Source organism: Podarcis filfolensis, assembly GCF_964270895.1.
Source record: "Podarcis filfolensis genome assembly, chromosome: 4".
Classification (NCBI taxonomy): Eukaryota; Metazoa; Chordata; class Lepidosauria; order Squamata; family Lacertidae; genus Podarcis; species Podarcis filfolensis.
In genome coordinates, this window is record NC_139607.1 from 79,879,315 (window position 1) to 79,896,192 (window position 16,878).

A 16,878-nucleotide genomic window follows, 5' to 3' on the forward strand; every position below is an offset into this window, starting at 1 on the left:
CAAAGGAAGACCTTATATAAAACATCGTACAAGTTTACCGTTTGTGTTAACACTAAAAGCTATAACTTGAATGCACTCAGACCTGTAGCAGGCTGTTGCTGCTGGGTAAGTGTTGCAGCCATGGCAACAGCTGCGGCATTTGGTATGCTGCTGAAAGGGGTCGGTCCAGTAGTAACACGCGGGGCCGTCTGCCACTTCTTTGCTTCCGTTCGCCTGGCCTCAAACACATCCACAGCATCCCCCAAAAAGGTTTTTCTGTAACCAAGATACTGGTCTTTGAGCATCTGAAAAAGACAGCAAAGGCTATCTTAGTTGATCCTACAGTTTTCAAAGGTTTGCCATAGACTCATAGACTTGTAGAGTTGGAGGGGATCCTGATGATGTTTTGGGACTACAACTCCCATCATCTCTAGCTAACAGGACCAGTGGTCAGGGATGATGGGAGTTGTAGTCCCAAAAATGCCTGGAGGGCCGAGTTTGCCTATACCTGGTCTAGACCAACCCCCCTGCAATGCAGGAATATCGAATATCGGGGATTGAACGCAACCTTGGCATTATCAGCACCACACTCTAACCAAGTGAGCTAACATTTACAATGGCAACGCTACAAACTGGAAAACAGGCCCTGAAGTTCATTGGCAGTTATTAAAGATAAGAGGCGATCCTGGGAACCAGAATGCTAGAGATGTATTGTTTTTTAAAATATATTCTACATTTTCATAAGCTCAAAGTGGCTTATTATATTAAGTAAATGTTAAGGTTTAGATATTCCAGTTTCCAGGCTCAGTTTGGAGTGATTTTGACCTTTAAAGCCTTAATATCTACACCACTATCTTCTGCTACATGAACTTTCTTGTCAGTTTAGGTTCTGGAGAAATGCACTTCTCCAGGCGCTGCCGAATGGCTAACAGAGAAAGGGCCTTTTCTGTGGTGGCACCCAGATAGGCAACCCCCCCCCCATATGCCTGCTGTCAACTCCATTATCTTTCAAAAACTGGGCAGAGTTCATTCTGTTTTCTCAGGCATTTAGTACTATGCAAGATGTTTTAATGGCCGGTTATCTCCTGGACTGCTGTTTTATCTTTTTGGTTTAATTGCATTTGTTATATTGTGTTTTACTACTGCAAGTCACCTTGAGTTGGTTTATTGTAAAAGGCAAGAGAGAAATTTTTATAAATATGCTTCTACAACAAAACTAGCTAGGATTTCCCTTGCTGAACTCACAGGAGATATCAACACAGCAGGCGACAGAATACAGTATGTTACTAGCAACAGAAATAATCCTTGGTTTCCCTAAGTTTAAATGCGTAGTAGGTGTAAAGCGACACCTACTGTAAATATCTGGCTACCTCACAATAAATGAAGACAGGAATCAGCCCCACTTCAAAAATAAGACTATTCAAGATTATCAAGTACTATTTTGAATGATACCTGGTAACTGGAGCACCATGAAAAGAAACAGTGCCTCTGAAAGCCCATGATTCTCAGAATTAAAAAACTTCACGTTATGAATTTAGCAAGCCACCAGGAAACAGCTGCTAGACTAACTGTCTGACCTTTGGGGAAAAAAACTTTCAAAAACTCCTAGCTTTAAAGTTCCTCAAGGAACATTTCAGCAACATGTTCCATTTCAAAAGAAAAAGGAGAAAGTAATCTAAGAAGATACAACAATGCAGGAAGTAAAAAGGCACTGGAGTCTGAACTAGGAGCCAGAACAAAGTAAAGTGACCCCTGACCATTAGGTCCAGTCGTGACCGACTCTGGGGTTGCGGCGCTCATCTCGCTTTATTGGCTGAGGGAGCCGGCATACAGCTTCCGGGTCATGTGGCCAGCATGACTAAGCCACTTCTGGAGAACCAGAGCAGCACACGGAAATGCCGTTTACCTTCCCGCCAGAGCGGTACCTATTTATCTACTTGCACTTTGATGTGCTTTTGAACTGCTAGGTTGGCAGGAGCAGGGACCGAGCAACGGGAGCTCACCGCGTCGCAGGGATTTGAACAGCCAACCTTCTGATCGGCAAGTCCTAGCCTCTGTGGTTTAACCCACCATAAAGAAGCCAGATAATCATGTCACAATTTTACATTATAAAGCAATCTTTACCTTCACATTTTCATGTACGGATTGAAGTTGTGCAGCTAAAGCTACAAATGTCTGATAGATTTTCTGCATAGCCATGGATAAATCTGTAAGACAGGGAAATTTGAAAATCAAGTCACATTGCAATACAAATCACAGTGAAACCATGTAATTTGCCATAAAGCTACCACATAAAGCCACCACCGCATTGAGGAAGCTGTGGGGATTTGTCAAAATATGATGGGGGAAGAAAAGGTGTCTCTAAACATACAGAGAACAGAGGTGACAGTCCTTTTGATGTTTTATCAGCAAGATTATTTCTTTCTGAAACAAGAAGTTTAGACTTAGGCCATCATTTCAACTAACGTACACACTTGAGAAGTATGATACAAAATCCTCAATGTAGTGATACAGGAACTCAAATAATAGTGGAATATGTAAACAGACTCAAACCTCCTCTAAGCCTCTCTTCATTGGTCAAGGGGATCCTGGGGGATCTCACTCCGATTTTTAAAAAATGCTTGGGTTCTGCAGTCAAAAGACATATATGTGAAGGTTGTTTGCAAGAAAAAATAATAATAATGCTTTTGGTGCCAGCCCTCTCCTGGGTGTGTGAACCCACCTTATGGATCCCAGCAATTATGTTAGCTTCTGTATCTTCGGCCCTAAATTTGGAATCAAACCGACCCTACGGGGTGTACAGGTTCTACTGCCTTGGCAACATCTGAACACAAATCCCTGCGAGTCTGCCAGATGCGAAAAGTGCAGTATGACATAGCAATTAAGGCAACTGGTGAAATCACTAACTTTTTTACCTTGTGGGGTTATATGGGAATTGTTTGCCTGGGTGGCAAGATGGTTTTCCAGTTCTTCAATTTGTTGTCTGTACTGCTGCAGTTGTACTTCAAACTGTTCAACCAAGATCCTGAAGTAGCTAAATTAAGTATATTTTAGAGCATTTAAATGACGGAAGTGAATAAAGAACTCTACAGAAAGTATTCATTTCTAATTTTAAACTTTCAGAAACGGTGCATGAATTCGCTTATTTTCTTTTTCTTCTGTCCAATTCCCTTTTCTTTTTTTGTCTCGTCTTTCAGATGGTCAGCCTGTGGGCAGGAACTGTCTTAATTTTAATTATATAAGCTGCTCTGGAAGCCTTTTTTTGCTGAAAAGCAGGATAACCCCCGCCCAATAACCTGTGTACACACTAACGGCTCTCAATCACGAGTGAGGGAGGAGAAGTCGAGTTCCTGCAATCAGTAGAGTGTGAGACTCTTAATTTCAGGTTCATGGGTTTGAGCCCCAGATTCGGAAAAAGATTCTTGCATTGCAGGGGGTTGGACTAGATGAAGAACATGCTTCCTTCTAACTCTACAATTCCATGATTCTATATACACCCCCTGTTAACAAAGCCAGGGAAAGCCTACCATACTACAGTAACCTTTTCTTTTAAAAGGCAATTTAAAGAAGTTGTCTTTCCACCCAGCTAAATTATTTTGGACATATTCAAATCATGTCCCTAATTAAAAGGAAAAACACTAATTATTTCTCAGGAAACATCTCCCACTACAGTGAGAAATCAGTCCAGCCAGAATCAAACTATTACACCCTTTGGTATCTATTTGAAAGAAGCTCAGAAGGCTGATCCCTTAGAACTATGTGCAAAAGAGAAATAGTGCCTAGCATATCTCTGCAAAGGATTCATAGCAATTATCATACTCTGCTTGTGGAATCAAAATAATACATTCAGATTTAGTTTACTTTCCCTGTGCAGTAATCTAGCATGAGATACAGGACAGTCTGAGAGAACCAACCATGCAGATACAAAAGCGTATTTTATATTAAACCAATATCCAATATAAGGCTTGAACCTGTATACAATAAATGACTAACTATACAACGTGCAATATAAAAACACTTATTATAGGCAAGACATGCAAGGCTGTACTCACTCTGCTGGTGCTGAATTTTCATGTTGAAGGCCAGGCGGTGTTTTCTGGGTTCTTAATGCTATTTCAGCGTTTTTAAGCTCCTACAAAAATATGAGGTGGAAAAAATGGCTCTTGTAATTCTTGCAGTTCAATAAAATGACACACCTGTTTCACTGAACAATTTATTCCTGACAATTTAATGAGCTAATATCTGAAAGATGAACTTTACCATGTTCATTATTATTGGGGGGGGGGCAAAGGAATGGGATGTGATTACAAATCAGTCTATAATTTTAGACCAGGGGTTTTGAAAAACAAGGGGACACAGCACTTAATTGGCGACCACTGCAATAAAATTTTGCCCAGAGGCTTCAAAAACCTAACAGATAGGAGCTGGAAAAGACTAGACCTATTGAACTCTACAGGGAAAGCACACGAGAGGGAAGATATGATACAATGCCAGATACCAGGTGATGAGTTTTCTTTATAACGGAAACAACCTTTCAGGACAGCAAACATTATACTGTTACAGTTGTACGGTAAACAAAGTTCTCAGCTGCTTCAAATCAAGGACTGCCCAGCACAGCTGTTAGGCAAGCAGATCTGCATTTTCCAAGAGGATAGGAATATTATCATTTTTTCTAGCTTTAGGCTAGCACGTGATCCCCATCAGTTGCTTATACCTGAGCAGTTTCCACTTTCAGCTTATCAATATTAAGAGTGTTTCTCTGTAATCCACTGGCAGCAACTGATAAAAGTTGTTTCAAAGCTTTAATGTCTTCCTGCACTTTGAGCATTGCTTTGGAGGACATTCGACTAATTTCTTCCTGGACCTGCTTCTGCTCTTTTACAAACTTCCTGGGAGATGAGAAAACAGAAGACAGAATTAATCCATGCAATGCCCCCAACCCCAGCTCTTCATTCAGAACTACTGCAGGACTAAGGAACCTCTCTCCCCCCAGAGTGGGGAAATCTCAGAGGATAGTCAGGGCTGTGTACTGATGGTGGTTTGGGGATAAAGTGTGTGTGCATGCGCGCGCATACACACACACACACAGACTCTCTCTCTCTCCACATCTCAAACACAACAAAGACCCCTCTCCCCCACCTCTTTCTCCATGGCCAATTCAGTGCTTGTCTTCTGCATCGCACACTGGCAATATGGACTTCCCTTTCTTAACGCAAAGCATGGAAAAGCAATTTCCACCTTTCCCACTCCTGAGCTGCAATCTCAGATCTAAGCTGTGCTGGGGAGAGACACTGCAAAGAGGGCAGAAGCTTAAGCCTCCCCCCTCCATCATCTTCCCCTCTCTCCCAAGAGAACTCTCCTCACATCACCGAACAACAGGAAAAGCCGTGGTAGAGGGGACAAGGATTAGGGCTGTGACGGAATTATCAGGGGCCCAACAGAAGCACCTTGTGGGCTGATTCCAGCCTGCAGCCCACCAGTTACATTTTACTGAAGTGACTTCAGGTAAGCAAGACCTGAGGTACCTTCACAGCATCTGCAGAACAGTATACCCACAGCTGTCAAAACCAAGTATTTTGAAACTGTGAACAAAAGAGTACTCTTACTAGTCCAAGACATCTCCAAGGTAAGTTTCAGTAAAAAAAGAGATCTGGAATTCCAAGGACCCAGGAAATACTTACTGAAGATTTTCTACATCTTGGCAGATTACGGGAGGTAGATTTTCATCTTTCAGGGCTTTACTATCCCTGCCAACAGACATGCACATCATTATTAGCATGACACTCTCTAAACAGCAGTAGCAGCAGCTTTTATTTAACATAACAGATGCAAAGAACTGCACTAAGCCCATTAACCCATGAATTTTCTGAATGTTCTACCCAAATTATCATTAACCAGCAGCAGAAAAAAGTTTTGGAAAACCTTCTCATTATTTCCTCCTGCAACCCCAAATATCTTTCTCCTACAGAAATGAGAAACTAGTGTTGGGAATGAACATACTATTTGAAGCGGTACCTTCCTCTCTGGAAATTACAACATCACAGTCAAATCTGCACCAGCTCCATCATCCTAACTTGTTATCACGAAGATTAAACCCAATCAATTTAGTCCACTAACTGTAAACAATTCGGTACCCTTTAGGGGTCACTGACGTAAACTCCCAAAAGCCTCAGGGATGATGGAAACTGGAGTCCAACATCGGGAAAGCACCATGAACCAGATGTGGCCATGCAAGTTCTGGACCAGGGTACAAGTGCAGTGGTAGCCTAGAGGAGAGCCAATAAACTAAGCTGGAATCCTGGCAATATGCAGGCTCCATGATTGGCCAACTTGCCTCTTCTGACCAGGGTTATTGTCTCTGAAGTAGCGGGTTAGGAGCTTGGTGGTGCTCCTTGACAGCATGCAAAACCGATGATGAAGAATCTTCTCTCAATATACTATCTGGCCAGATTTAAGGTGCAACTGTTATGATATAAAGCCCTAAATAACTTGGGACCACCCTCCTTGAAGGACCACCGTTCTCCATACATTCCTGCCTATTTGAGATCTGTTGGAGAAGCATTACTAACTGTCCCTTGTGATACACGTTATGCAGCCATAAGAATGGGGTACTTGGCATAGCAGTGCCAATATTGTGGAACTCATTGCATTTGTGTATTAGGCAGGCGTCTTCTGTGCTTCATTTAAGACACCACTTTAAAACATTTATTCACACAAGCTTACCTTTCCATACGACCCATTTTATGTTCTTCTGATCTCTGTCTTTTTTTGTTTAGTTTATAACATTGATCTTATGTACCTTGGTTTAAGAATATTTAGCGGTACAGAAATTTATGTATACGTAAATAAAATAAGAAGCTATTGGTTGCCTTCCATTTAAGAGGCACCTGGTCCCAACAGGTATTTTTCCAGCTATGAATATTTGGTGCACTTACTCTGGTCTCGTTCCTGTTTTGTCACCTGAGGGGGGAAAGGAAGTTAAAACTCTTAGTATAACAAAAACATGCTCCTAAATTTGAATTATGAAAATATCAATAGGTTTCTTATACTGAACACCATTGATGACTCTCTTTTCTAAAAAGGATACCCACCCCTATTACCCTCGGCTAAAAGCTTCAAATATTATTTGGAAAAATGCTAGTTTCTGGGTCACCGCTATTGAACAAACAGCAGCCAGTTCCCTGACTTGTTTTACTTTAAGGGTCACCAGATACGGGTAGGATTGCACAGTTAGTGTCATTTAACCAATCTCAGGTCAGACGTTTTCAAAGCATATTTTGATAGGTAACAATTATTTTATTTTGGAGTACAGACTAGCACGTCTGCATTAAATTCAGATTTTAAATAGTGTATTTTTTATTTTTTATTAAAAAACAGCAATTCCCTAACAAAAATAACCTGGTATTTTAAAACCACTGTTATTATCCATCCTACAGGGGCTCTATGCATAGTTTCAGGTGCTGCAGGGCAGGGTGGAGAATGTATGGCCCTCCAAATACTGTTGGATTACAACTCCCATTGGTCAGTCAGCACAGCCCATATTCAGGGATAATAGGAGCTGTAATTCAACAACATATGGAGGGCTACAAGTTCCCCATCCATGCTGTAATAGGAGCTTCAGTCGGAGATAAAGACAGGGGGGAAGTATATGGGAGGAGGAGGAGAAGGAGAAGAAGTGACCAAGCAGAGTTAGGGTATGTGAGAGGATTTCCTTGAGAATGTACTTGAGCACCTGAACCAAGCAGAATTGAATTTTCTGTGCATCAACTGGTGCACAGGGAGCTGGATCCTGCTTTTTGCAGGTTTCAGGTGTGCAGGCAGCTGATACAGCTCCACACCTGAGATCAGAGGTGACATGGCTGCAGATTTGGGGAAATGGCCTGGGGGTAGAAATCTGGCCAGAACAAAAATTCCCTACTTTTGGTGTATGGAGTACTGATGTGGACAGTACTGGTGAGCTGCGAGGCAACTGGGAACACAAGCCTCAGCACCAAGCACCAAAATCCCAGAGCAGTAGAATCATAAAGCAGTTAGTTTCATTAAATAGTTTCCTATTTAAAAAGATAGATTTAGAATTTGTTGTTTTAATGAGTTCCCATGCAGTTCCAGAAAAAGCCAGTGCCTAGTAAGTATTCTTGGAGAAACACCTTTCCAAGCTGTGTCCACAAAAACTTACTCTTTTTATCTGAAGAACTACTGAAGTCTATGCCACCAAGACCTTCATTAACTGTAGTAGCAGGTGCTGCAGCCGTCCCTAGAGTCAAACCGAAAGCATTCTGTCCGAGCCCTGCAAGTAATCCATCAACTGTATCAGAGACTTCTTTTTGTCATGCATCAGTATCGAAAATAGTCTGAATATAACATTTTTGAAGCAATATATCCTCAATAAATTGCCAGTAGTGAAAATCAAAGGCATGTTATGTCTACATTCACCAGCTAGAACCCATATGTAGATGTGGGGAAAACAACCCATATGTAGATGTGGGGAAAAACACATACACAGACTTGTAGTATGTGTAGACAATGAAAAATTGTTTTCATCATCAACCCTGCTCTCCAGCCCAAAATGGTAGGGATAAGGCCGTGAGCTTCAGAAATCTTCCGAGAAACATCAACACCCGACTATGTGGGTGTTATTCCAAGCTCTAAGGCAGGCAGAGGTTCATCCTTGATTCACTGATCTCAGAAACTCTCAGAAAGCAACTTAACTACTGAGAAGCCTCTGTTGACCTTGAGCCCCAAACTATTTCTAATTTTCAGATAGAAACACAGCAAGTGATGCTATTCATTTATTAGTTGTTAATGTAGATGACCACGAACCCAAGCACTTCAAAATAAAGGACCAGGAACAATTACTTAGTTCTAGCACAACAGGATTAGCAAAACACACGGTATCTCAACAGTCTTGATAAGACACACATCTTTTGGACAAATCTGAGGAGGTAGATGCACATAAAAGGCTTGTCACCTGTAGCAGCTGAGCTTGCATTTGGGAAGAGTGTCCCTCCTAAACCAGCTAAGGCTCCCCCAAGAGAAAGTCCTGTGGATACTGTTGTGGTTGGAGCTGTGCCTCCCAAGTTCAGCGTAAAGCCAGTGGACCCTGAATATTAAGCAGAGGTGTAAGCTGAAGACATGCATGCTGATTTTCCTTCATAATAACAGCTATTACCACCTCCTAAATAAACCACTATTGGAATTCAGTTGTGGACAATATGGTAGAAACGTTCACAAATTCTACCTGCTGTTACCGCTGTCATCATTTACTTGCATGGATTAAGCACTCTTGCACTAAATCATCCAGAGGACTTGGGGCAACAGACATCCTTTTAAAGGAAAGCAAATTTTAAAAAGTATCTGTGGCCATGCAGATGTTGCTCAGCTCCAACTCTAGCCAGCATGGCCAAGGGTTAGGAATGATACATACTGTAGTCCAGCAATATCTAGAAGGCTATAGATTCCCCCACACCAATCTTACAGCATACATTCTGAGGCAAGTATTCCTTAGGCATGATGCATATGCTCCAATCTTACATCACTGTGCAGTTAAAGGGATTTTGATGACAAACAAAGCAGAGTTTCTTGGCACTTTTCTCCTCTTATCAGACGTAGGATGCTTCTTTTAGCATCCTTCATACTGGCTTCCCTATCACGTACCATGTTCTCAAGTTAATTCAGTGTACCAAACTAAACGAATACCATTATGTGAATGTTCAATCATCTTTATCAGAACTGCACTGATTCGCCTGGTTTCTTTTTTTAGGAACAATTATGCATTTGTGAACAATGGAAATTTGATTTAAACACAAAACTATAAGTGTATATTACCTGTTGCTGGCGCAGATGCAAGAGCAGAGGAAAGTGAGAGGCCAGAGGTGGCAGAAGAGATAGGCAAAGCAAATGGTGTGGCTGATCCTGCAGGTTTGCTGAAACCTAGACTAAGTCCTGTGGTACTTGCAGAAGTAGAAGCAGGTGTGCCTGTAAAAGAACAATAAAATGTCATTCTTCTTTTGATGCCACTTAAACTGGGTATGTTCAGTAAAATTAAGAATTCTAAATTTATTACTCTAGATCTGTATATAGCCAGTGAAAAGCGAGCAAAGCCACATTAATTTTTTCACTCACTCTTCCATTAGACTCAAAGCAGTGAAACACATTTAACAATATGTACTAGCAGTAAGAGATAGCCAAGCTTCCCATATTTTGAATGCTTCTGAAATTCTTTTAAAAACAACAACCAATAATATATGCACTGCTTCCCAACACTGTTGTCCCCTGTTCCCAGGGGATACGATGACAAAATCATCACCACCACTGGGGAAGGTCAACCCTGGGCACCTACAAGTTTAATGTTTTTAATATGTATCACCTGAAACAAGGTTTCTGGTTCATCTCAGAGCATTGGAGAACCTGGAATATAATGGGTCCAAGCTATTCACTGCTTTATAGGACAACCATCAGGACCAAGGATAATAGCCAGAAACTGTAGACAGATCAAGTGGACAATAAGCGACATAATATACTCTTTGGGCCATTCCGGTCAAAACACAGGCAGAAGAATTTGGCACCAGCCATCACTACCCAACTTCAATACTGGCCCTACATAGAGTACTTTACTGTAGTCCAACTCAGAGATCACCATGCATAAGTGACAGTGGCCTAGTCCTTTTAACTAAGAAGCGACTGGATGAAGAATCAGATGCACCTGATAAAAGTATACTTCTGACCACTTCTACAACCTGGATACCTGGAAGCAGGGCCCAGTCCAGGATGGCACCCAAGCTGCATCAGGCATGGGATCACAACCAAGACATGCTAGCTCAATTCTAACTCATATCAATGGGACGCCCTTAACAGATTATACAGAGTGCGGAAGCAGAATTGTTGAAGGCTATGGACTGTGGTTGTGGCCTGAATACAGGCACCTTTGAGAAAAATGGGAGGAAGAGACAGACTTGATAAAAAGAACATGAAGAAAACAGGGAAACAAATAGAAAGATAATGGGAAAATATCACGTAGGCAGGTTACAGAAATTGAATAGCACATATCATAACACATGAACAGCCAAGAGCTTTGGAGACTGGGGATCAGGAAGGCTAACAAGGCCGTGGAAAGGAGGTGGGGAGCTGAATGTTACATCTGGATTTGAACCAACCAAGTAAATATTTGAGTACATGTTCCTAATGTACCATTATCTACAGTTTTTACTTTCATATTTTTCTTCTTGACACTTTAGTCATCTTTGGGGTTTATCCAGCATTCCTAGTCTCTCATCATCCAAATCCAGAACTTTTTGTTTGGGCAGCTCTGAAAGTCACACCCCATTTAAAGAAAAAGCAAAGCTAGCTTTGAACATATAGCACTTACCAAGTGTCAATCCTGTAGCCATGGTGGTTGCTGTTCCTGTGTAACAGTACAAAAAACCCTGAGTTTAATAAATCACACTTCTATTGCCAGTTGCCTAATAGATTTATCACTGACCCCAAATTAGTGACTTAAAATCCATTATCAGCAGATCGAAGGGACATTTACACACAAGTGGTGGGGTTGTAAGAAAGCCAGAGAGTATTGGGAGATGATATACTCAGAACTAAAAAAGATGTTAAGGGTCTCATTTCCCAAGAAACCAGAGATGTTCTTCCCGAGTATAGTAGAGAGGGAAATAACCAAGAAAGTACTTAAGTCTTTTTTCCTCTACACAAAAACAGCGGCCAGAATAATTTATGCCTAAAGGTTGAAGGACAAAAATAGAGTGGCAGAATAAGCTAATAGAATATGCAGAGTAGTAATGTTGACTGCAAAGATAAGAAATCAAGATGAGTTGGATATAAAAGAAGAGTGGGAATACTTTGGCGAATATTAAAAGAAATATAACAATCAGATAAACTTCCAAGTGGCATTAGGTTTATGAGCAGCAGATAAAATAAGCAGAAGAGGGGTGGTAGTTAAGGAGATGCAGCTTAACAAGGACTAAATAGGACCCCCCAGAGGGATGTGTGTGGAAGTCAGAGTGTGAGAGAAACAATGACAACTGTATAACTGATATATTAAGATATGTAAAATGCATAATTTTTTTAAAATACATTATCAGCTCTCTAATAATACTATATAACCAGAGAGTGCTTTTAATAATGAAGATATAAATATTTTTGGCAAGGAGCAAAATTACTGAATATAAGTTGAAATTTTAGCTACTTCTGCATTTTGACACTAATTCTCATCACTAACTCTCAAATCTATTACCAGTTCAAGGCTCACCTTTTTTATTTTTCAGTTGAACAAAATAAAGTAAAAATAAAAAAATGCATAAAGAGAAAAGCAAAAAAGGTATATTATATCACTATACAGTATATGCAAACAACTACAGTTCCATATATGCTTGTCTAGTACACAGGTATATAAAGTGTTATTTTTAACCAAATGCATATGCGGTTATTTATAACCTACTATTTTTTTTACACATTTCAAATGTCATTATACTTGTCTCATCTTAAAAGTGTAGAAATATAATATTTTACCTGTATTAGCCCCTCCCAATGTAAAACCAGTGGCAGGTTTTGAGCTAAAAAGTCCAGTTCCAAAGCCTACCGATGAAGCGGTTGTAGTTGCTGTAGCTGTCGAGCCCAATGTCCCAAAATTAAGCCCTCCAGTTGAGCTACATTACAAGACAAATAAATTAGTTAAATTTAACACACATTCATTTTTTTTATTTCTTCATTGCAGTAGTTCTACAGAACAGTTTGAAAGTCAAAATGCCTCTTCCATATTTCTCCCTTTAATATGAACGTAAATGCTACCAGCAGATATTTCACCCTCAAGTCAACCAAGATTTATGTTGCCTTTTTTGGGTTTTTTGCTGCTAACTGTCATTATTTTAACACAGACAAACACTTAAAACAACCAATTGCATTTGCAGTGTTAACATAATCAAGTAACTAATTACATGTTTCAGAACCCTATATGGAAAGGGACAGACGGAGACCCAAAGACATTAGTGATTTCAACTCAAGCTGAATAAAAAACAGTCCACTAGAATGAAGCGGCTCTCAAACTAAACTTCTGACATTACTGGAAATATTATAGGAAACACAAAATTCTTTACATTTTCAGTCTGAAGGGTAGGGCCTGACTATCCCAGAGATATACAGTTAACTTTATTTCTCACATCCCAGAACAAGTTTTAAAAGAAGTTATTAGCAGATTAAAAGTGAGCTCTTTTTCAGACTGAAGTAGAATAAAAAATCCTTGTACCAATGCAACACATTTCATACATGGTTTTCAATTTCTACTATTGTTCACTCGCCATCACCTATCAGGCAGAAAAGTTTACATGACGCTGTTGGCTCTCCAGTAATAACACAACAAGCAGCTTCTATAATTGCTGTCAACTCTGTTTTGGATCTCATATAACATTTCAGACATGGAATGTCTATGTTGCAAAATTAATAATGATGTAACCAGCAGGTTCAAATGCCTTAAAGTTACGACAGTACGAATGTAATATATTATAAGACAGTGCAGATGAGCTCTATCATAGCCACAATATAGAAAGCAACTGCGAGTACAACACAAAATCTGACAGCTATTCTCATCAGGACTTGTAAAGTTTATTTGATGTTTTAACACCCTGAGTGTCAGACACAACGCAATCAGTGTAAAGAACATTGAGGAAAAAAGAACACAAAAACATAGTGTGTTCAATGTGATGGCGAGCTTAGCCTAAACCCCTTCCATCATTATCATCCACTATGCTAATAGTGAAATCAGTTATCTTATGCACTTAAAACAGCACCATCGAAAACACAAGAGGCTAGTGGGAATCCTGACTGCTGGAGAAGTACAGGAAAATTTAAGAACAGAAAGTCAAGAAGATATACAGAGAATAAAAACCAATACATAAATACCTCCTAAAGAGCTCAGTGAGGAATGAGGATGCTCAGCAACCATAAAATAGTGGCTGGCTGCTGCAAGGGGGAGCAAGGGAGGTGGGGGAGCTGAACAGGAACACTCTGCTTTGCAACATTATGTACCTGCTTATTATTATTTAAATGGCAAGTGAATTTCCAGCATCAACAAGCATGGCCATATCAGTTTGCATTTCTTGGCACAGAAAGTATTGGTCAGATGTGTAGAGATCTTTCCTATTCTAATTAATTCAAGAGGGTTCTGGAAGCTTCTCTGTGTGAAAGAAACAAGCAGAAGGCTCATGATGTTTGGATTATTCCTTCAGAAAAGCTGAGTACAGCTGGCTTAAGTACAGAAGATGTCTGAAGAAGTGTGCATGCACATGAAAGCTCATACCAATAACAAACTTAGTTGGTCTCTAAGGTGCTACTGGAAGGATTTTCTTTTTATTTTGTCCAAAAGAAAACAGCCAGCAATCTGCAGATATCTAATATTCTTCACAGGACATACTTGTTTCTCCCCTAGATTCACCATCCCAGATGCACACTTGCCCAGAAGCAAATCCCACTGAGCTCAATGGGACTTAACCCAATGTATGACTACAATTGCCGTCTTAGGTTTTGCTTTTGAGTTTAGCTATTATTCATTGTGGCTCTTTCTGAGACATCCAAAATCACTTCACCCTGCAAGCTGGACATATTGTGGCAATTATTATATATGGGGGCTATTTGGTTGTTTTTGATTATGTTTTTTGTGGTTTTATATTTTGTTGTGTGAACCGCCTAGAGACCTCTGGGTATAGAGCAGTATACAAATTCAATTAATAATAAATAATAATAATAATAATAATAATGCTTTTATCGCAGAAATTCTAGTTGAGTTTTCTTTCTTTTTTTAAGTACTTCACTTCGGCTGCTGTTCACAGCACACTTCAAAATAAATCCCAGCGTGGACTCTGGAAGACCCAGGCTAAAATCCCAGCTTCACCCACGAAGCTGGGGGTGAGAGATATTTTCACCGCATAGCAACAAGCCACCTCACAGGGCTGGGGTGGCGGGTGGGGAGGGAGCCACGTGCGCAGCCTCGAGCAACTTGGGCGCGCGTGTTCTACGTAACAAGACGAGGATAATAATGGCAGGGAGGCGATGCCCTCAACCGAGCCCTACCGGCCAAGTCTACTCCCCGCTCCGCCCGAGGCGCCTCCACACTTTCCCCGCCTCCCCACGCCCTGCTTACCTCGGGGTGCCTCCAAACGAGAAGCCCCCTCCGCCGCCGCCTCCAGTACCAGCAGCAGCTGCGGTAGCCGAAGGCAGAGTCCCGGCTCCGAAGGAGAAGCCCGCCGACATGGCGACGGCGAGGGAGAAAAGGAGACCCCCCCCTCCCAAGCGTGGGATGTGGGGTCGTTATGGCCTGAGCTCTGTGGACTGCAGCCGCCCTGTCAGGCTGCGGCTCTTCGGAGGTCTCCCCGGCGGGAAGTTTCAAAAGGCGGCAAGATTCCGGAGCTCGAATTACGCCACCGGCGGCGCCGCAAATAAACGTCGGAGGGAAACTCCGTCGCACGTTCTTTTCCCTTCGCGCATGCGCGCAGCCGCACGGCACCATGGGATCGTGGAGGACACTCTTTCTTTCTCCCCCCTCCTACAACTTTCGATAATCCTAGTGGACCGCAAAGATAAAGAAAAAAGTATAGACTGCCTTTTTTTCCTTAGGAGAGGAAGCTTCCGGGGCTTACGTTATAAACCGGCTCTTTTCTCCTCTTGAGCGGAAGTGAGAAAGCTCTGCCCGTAGAAATTGGTAAAGTCCGTGTTTTAGGGCAGGTGTAGTTGGGCAGCAGCGCTTCCTCCGCAACAGGTAGCAGGAGAGCATTTATGTTCTGGGAAGCCACGACCTATTTCGGAGTTCGGTGGGCATTAAGGCATTTTTGAACATAAAAAAGTAAATTAATCGCCCTAACCGTGCGACTTCAGATGTAGACTATGCTCATAACAAATGCATTCGCACCTCTTTGCCCGCCATCCTTTTAAAGGTGAGGGATGCTACCTTGAAATTGTCATTGTTGCTGTTGTTTAATTTGTATGAAGTTTATGCTGGCCTGGTTTGATATTCTCGTTTAACTTTGGCCTTATGTCATTTCTGCCCTGGGATTTTTGGGGGGAGCGATAAATTAATACGGAAAATAAATAACATAAGTGATGAGTGGAGCTAGAAGCTGAGGCACAGTAGCTTAGGAACTGGGCTCATTTGGACTTCCTTTCAAAATTCCCACCCGCGAAGCACGAAAGTTGAAGAAAATGTCCACTTAAATTGTCCTGCCTGAACAGATCCAGTACTCACCTGCATAAAGAAGTCTAATATTTCATTAGTTTGCATGTGGACAGGTTAGATGTCTACTCACAAGAAGAGTTCAGTGAGGCTCTAGTCTAACCTAAATGTTTAAAAACGCTGAGAAAAAATATTATTTTTTACGAAATAACACCTAGCAGGAACGCCCGCCTAATACTACTACTAGGCTGTACTCATTGGTGTGTGGAGTGACCAGCTGTTGTTCAGATATAAACTAAAATAAAATCATGGAGTTCTCTATTTGATTTCTATAGGCAGCTCTTTCTTCCAGCTAGCGGAGGGGGGAAATGTTTAAAAAAAACGGAAGTTGAGTCCTCAAGATGATGTTGGACTACAGTTCCCTTCAGCCCCTACCAGCATAGGCAGAAAGTTGAAGTCCAACAACTTTATAAGACTACCACGTTGCCTACTTCCTCACCTCTATGGCAGCCTTCAACCTAGTGCCCTCCAGATATTGTTGGACTGCAACTTCCATCAGTTGCAGCCGGCATAATCAATGGTCAGGGACTATGGGAGTTGTAATCCTAAACCTCTGGAGGGCACCAGGTTGGAGGAAGAAAGACTGGTTTATTTATTTAGTTATTCTTCTATTTACATACATGGTTCTCCCACTCCACATTTTATCCTCGTTAGAATCCTGAGGTTTGGCTGAG

General features: G+C 41.3%; 1 protein-coding gene across 3 annotated transcripts in view; it reads right to left on the reverse strand.

The window, feature by feature from the left end:
• The window catches only part of NUP58 (nucleoporin 58), a 34,756-nt gene that overhangs the window by 15,824 nt on the left and 2,054 nt on the right, over nucleotides 1-16,878 (reverse strand). Inside the window, exons 1-13 of one of the 3 annotated variants that reach the window (XM_083609142.1) lie at nucleotides 15,119-15,479; nucleotides 12,496-12,632; nucleotides 11,345-11,380; nucleotides 9,805-9,954; nucleotides 8,948-9,079; nucleotides 8,156-8,266; nucleotides 6,915-6,939; nucleotides 5,661-5,726; nucleotides 4,694-4,868; nucleotides 4,032-4,111; nucleotides 2,895-3,013; nucleotides 2,104-2,186; nucleotides 83-284 (exon numbers count right to left, since the gene is read on the reverse strand). In XM_083609142.1, coding sequence (XP_083465268.1) covers nucleotides 83-284; nucleotides 2,104-2,186; nucleotides 2,895-3,013; nucleotides 4,032-4,111; nucleotides 4,694-4,868; nucleotides 5,661-5,726; nucleotides 6,915-6,939; nucleotides 8,156-8,266; nucleotides 8,948-9,079; nucleotides 9,805-9,954; nucleotides 11,345-11,380; nucleotides 12,496-12,632; nucleotides 15,119-15,228 — 1,426 coding nt within the window. In that variant the 5' untranslated portion in view covers nucleotides 15,229-15,479. Of the gene's footprint in view, nucleotides 1-82; nucleotides 285-2,103; nucleotides 2,187-2,894; nucleotides 3,014-4,031; nucleotides 4,112-4,693; nucleotides 4,869-5,660; nucleotides 5,727-6,914; nucleotides 6,940-8,155; nucleotides 8,267-8,947; nucleotides 9,080-9,804; nucleotides 9,955-11,344; nucleotides 11,381-12,495; nucleotides 12,633-15,118; nucleotides 15,514-16,878 lie in introns of those variants that run through there. The other 2 variants (XM_083609144.1, XM_083609143.1) reach the window with 2 other exon arrangements.